Raw genomic sequence first — 2603 nt, forward strand, 5'->3', positions numbered from 1 at the left:
GCTTTGAGAGATGGTGGAAGGGTGAGGCAGAAATTATTATTTTTATTTCATTTATCTTTTTTTTTTTTCTTTGTTCAAATTTGTTTTGTTTTATTCTTTTTTTTCCTTTTAGTCAATTGCTGTTTTATATTGATCAATGCATGTACATTTGTGGATATACTTTATTGACGGTCCATCGACTTCTAACCTCACCTTATATATTGTTATGTGCTTAATACCATTAGGAAACTGATCACCTAAAGAAGACACACAGAGCAACATCGTACCACATGTAACAATAGTCTCTCACCCCGTTGAGGCTTCCCTTGCGGTTGATGTCCTGGAGGACGGCTTTGTCCAATCCCAGCTTCAGACTGGCCTTGTCAAACATTTCCCTCTCGTACGAGTTCCTGGTGATCAGTCTGTAGACTTTCACCGCTTTGCTCTGGCCAATCCGGTGGCAGCGTGCCTGGGCCTGACATGGAGCAGAAAAAAGATATGAAATATCACAAATAGTAGAAGGCATTATTCTTATACATTATTACTGTGTCTTGCTGTCTGTCTATATGTCTTGCATCTATGTGAATTAATGTTTTATGCATAAACTGAAAAAAAAAGAACAGCAGGTGATAGCTGATTTCAACAGTGTAAACAGTAAAATGCTTTATAATGCTGTTAATATTGAAGGCTCATTCTTGTGGATTTTAGGGCCTCATGTTTGTAATAACTCAAATTTAAATGGATCACATTACTTTGTAAGACAAGGATATTGGCATTTGACTGTTTATTTTTCAAAATAAAACGAAACCTTTTTCTTCTTTATATGACCTTGTCCATACGGATAATTGTTAAACTGCTAAACAGTTTCCCTGGAAAACTGTTTGAGAAAGATGAGAATGTTATGTTATGTTATGTTTAATGCTAGACCAACTTATCAGGAAGTTAAATCACAGTGCCTGATAAGAAACATAAGGCTGCACACTTAGCAGAATAAATTTGCTGCAGGGGCAATAGATTACAATATACTATATATTTAATAGGCAAGTAAAGAGGACAAAAACACATTTGTCTCCCGCCTGAAAGGTTCAAGCATCAACGAAGAGCAGTGTCAACCAATAATTAAGAACAATTTTGATAAATGCCATTCAATTAAAGAATGCAAACATCAATTGCATCCAAACTGAGGCAAAGATTCATACCCACAGTGTGCATGCTCACTTTAATCATTCGAGACAGAGTCGCCCTTTGAAGCCACATTTTGTCAAATATTGCAATCCTAAAAGGAATCATCAGTAAACGGCTAACAGAGCAGCCGCTTCCCACAGTCTAAAGAAAGTGGAGTTTAGATCTCTGGTATTCTGGTCTCTTCAGTAGAACTACAGCACCATCCACCTATACCTAAACCTTTTGGCCACGTCTCCAAGCTGTCTGCCCACCTGCAAGTCGTTCTGGGGGTTCCAGTCCGAGTCGAAGATGATGCAGGTATCTGCAGCCGTCAGGTTGATTCCCAGCCCTCCGGCTCTGGTGCACAGCAGGAAAACAAAGCGGTCCGAGTCGGGCTTGCAGAACCTGTCAATGGCCGCCTGCCGCAGGTTCCCTCGCACGCGGCCGTCGATGCGTTCGTACGTGTAGCTGGAGAAAACATGAAGAAATGAGTACGTTTAATCAAAAAAAGTCATCAATATCTCCCTTGTTACAATATGGGACCTTATCAAGGGTGATAACAGCTTTCCATATCTCTCCATTCTGCTAAATGTGGCTTCACATTCTTCATTCATTTCTCCTAAATCTCCATTCTGCTGTTGCCGACCTCCCTCGGCCCTCTCTCTCTCCTCACCGTCTCTGTATGAGGTAGTCCTCCATGATGTCCAGACAGCGGACCATCTGGGAGAAGACCAGGACTTTGTGTCCCCCGGCCAGCAGTTTGGGCAGCAGCTTGTCGATCAGCACCAGTTTACCAGCTGCCTGGATCATGGCCTGCAGCTGGAAGTCCAGCGCGTCCGGACTGTGGTACTTCCTGAAGCTTTCCAGAATCTTCTCCTCCGCTCCTGAAAGACAGGAAGAGAAAGGCAGGAGAGAGAGAGAGAAGACTGTTGAGATGGAGGACTGCAGAATTTTGTTTGGACTTGCTCTTTTCTTTGTTTATCCATTCCCTCCCATCATCACGCGTGTCTTACTTTCTTTATTTTGACCTCCTCTTGGTTGAACACGTTACTGTCGTAGAGGGTTATAATGCCTCATTAGAACTGTTGGGTCACTAAAGGTGCTCTAAGCGATGTTGGGTGACGTTACTTCTTATTAACATTCAATGTATTTTCAAACAAAACGAGACTAGCTCGACCCTCCCTCCTCCTCATCTCCCCCCCCCCCAAAAAAATCCTTCTTGTCGGTTATTGGCTGTTATGAGTTGAAGAACCACTGAAACGATTTTGGAAACATTATTTAAAGGGAACAAAAAGTTGACTTTTTACTCAAAGGTTTCATTGTAGCCTTACAGTAACAAGCCTAGCGTTAGTTCATCTGTGCTAATCCTCTCTGTATTGTTCCCAGTCAGGTACTGCGTGTTGTGTCTCAGCTCAGCTGTGTGTGTGTGTGTGTGTGTGTGTGTGTGTGTGTGTGTGTGT

General features: G+C 42.3%; 1 protein-coding gene across 1 annotated transcript in view; it reads right to left on the reverse strand.

Annotated features, from left to right (window-relative positions):
- chd6 (chromodomain helicase DNA binding protein 6) overlaps positions 1–2603 on the reverse strand; it is a 150379-nt gene that overhangs the window by 32852 nt on the left and 114924 nt on the right. The window contains exons 18-20 of the mRNA XM_032512666.1: positions 1817–2027; positions 1416–1611; positions 290–454 (exon numbers count right to left, since the gene is read on the reverse strand). Coding sequence (XP_032368557.1) covers positions 290–454; positions 1416–1611; positions 1817–2027 — 572 coding nt within the window. The remainder of the gene's footprint in view (positions 1–289; positions 455–1415; positions 1612–1816; positions 2028–2603) is intronic.

Source organism: Etheostoma spectabile, chromosome 4 (assembly GCF_008692095.1).
Source record: "Etheostoma spectabile isolate EspeVRDwgs_2016 chromosome 4, UIUC_Espe_1.0, whole genome shotgun sequence".
Taxonomy (NCBI): Eukaryota; Metazoa; Chordata; class Actinopteri; order Perciformes; family Percidae; genus Etheostoma; species Etheostoma spectabile.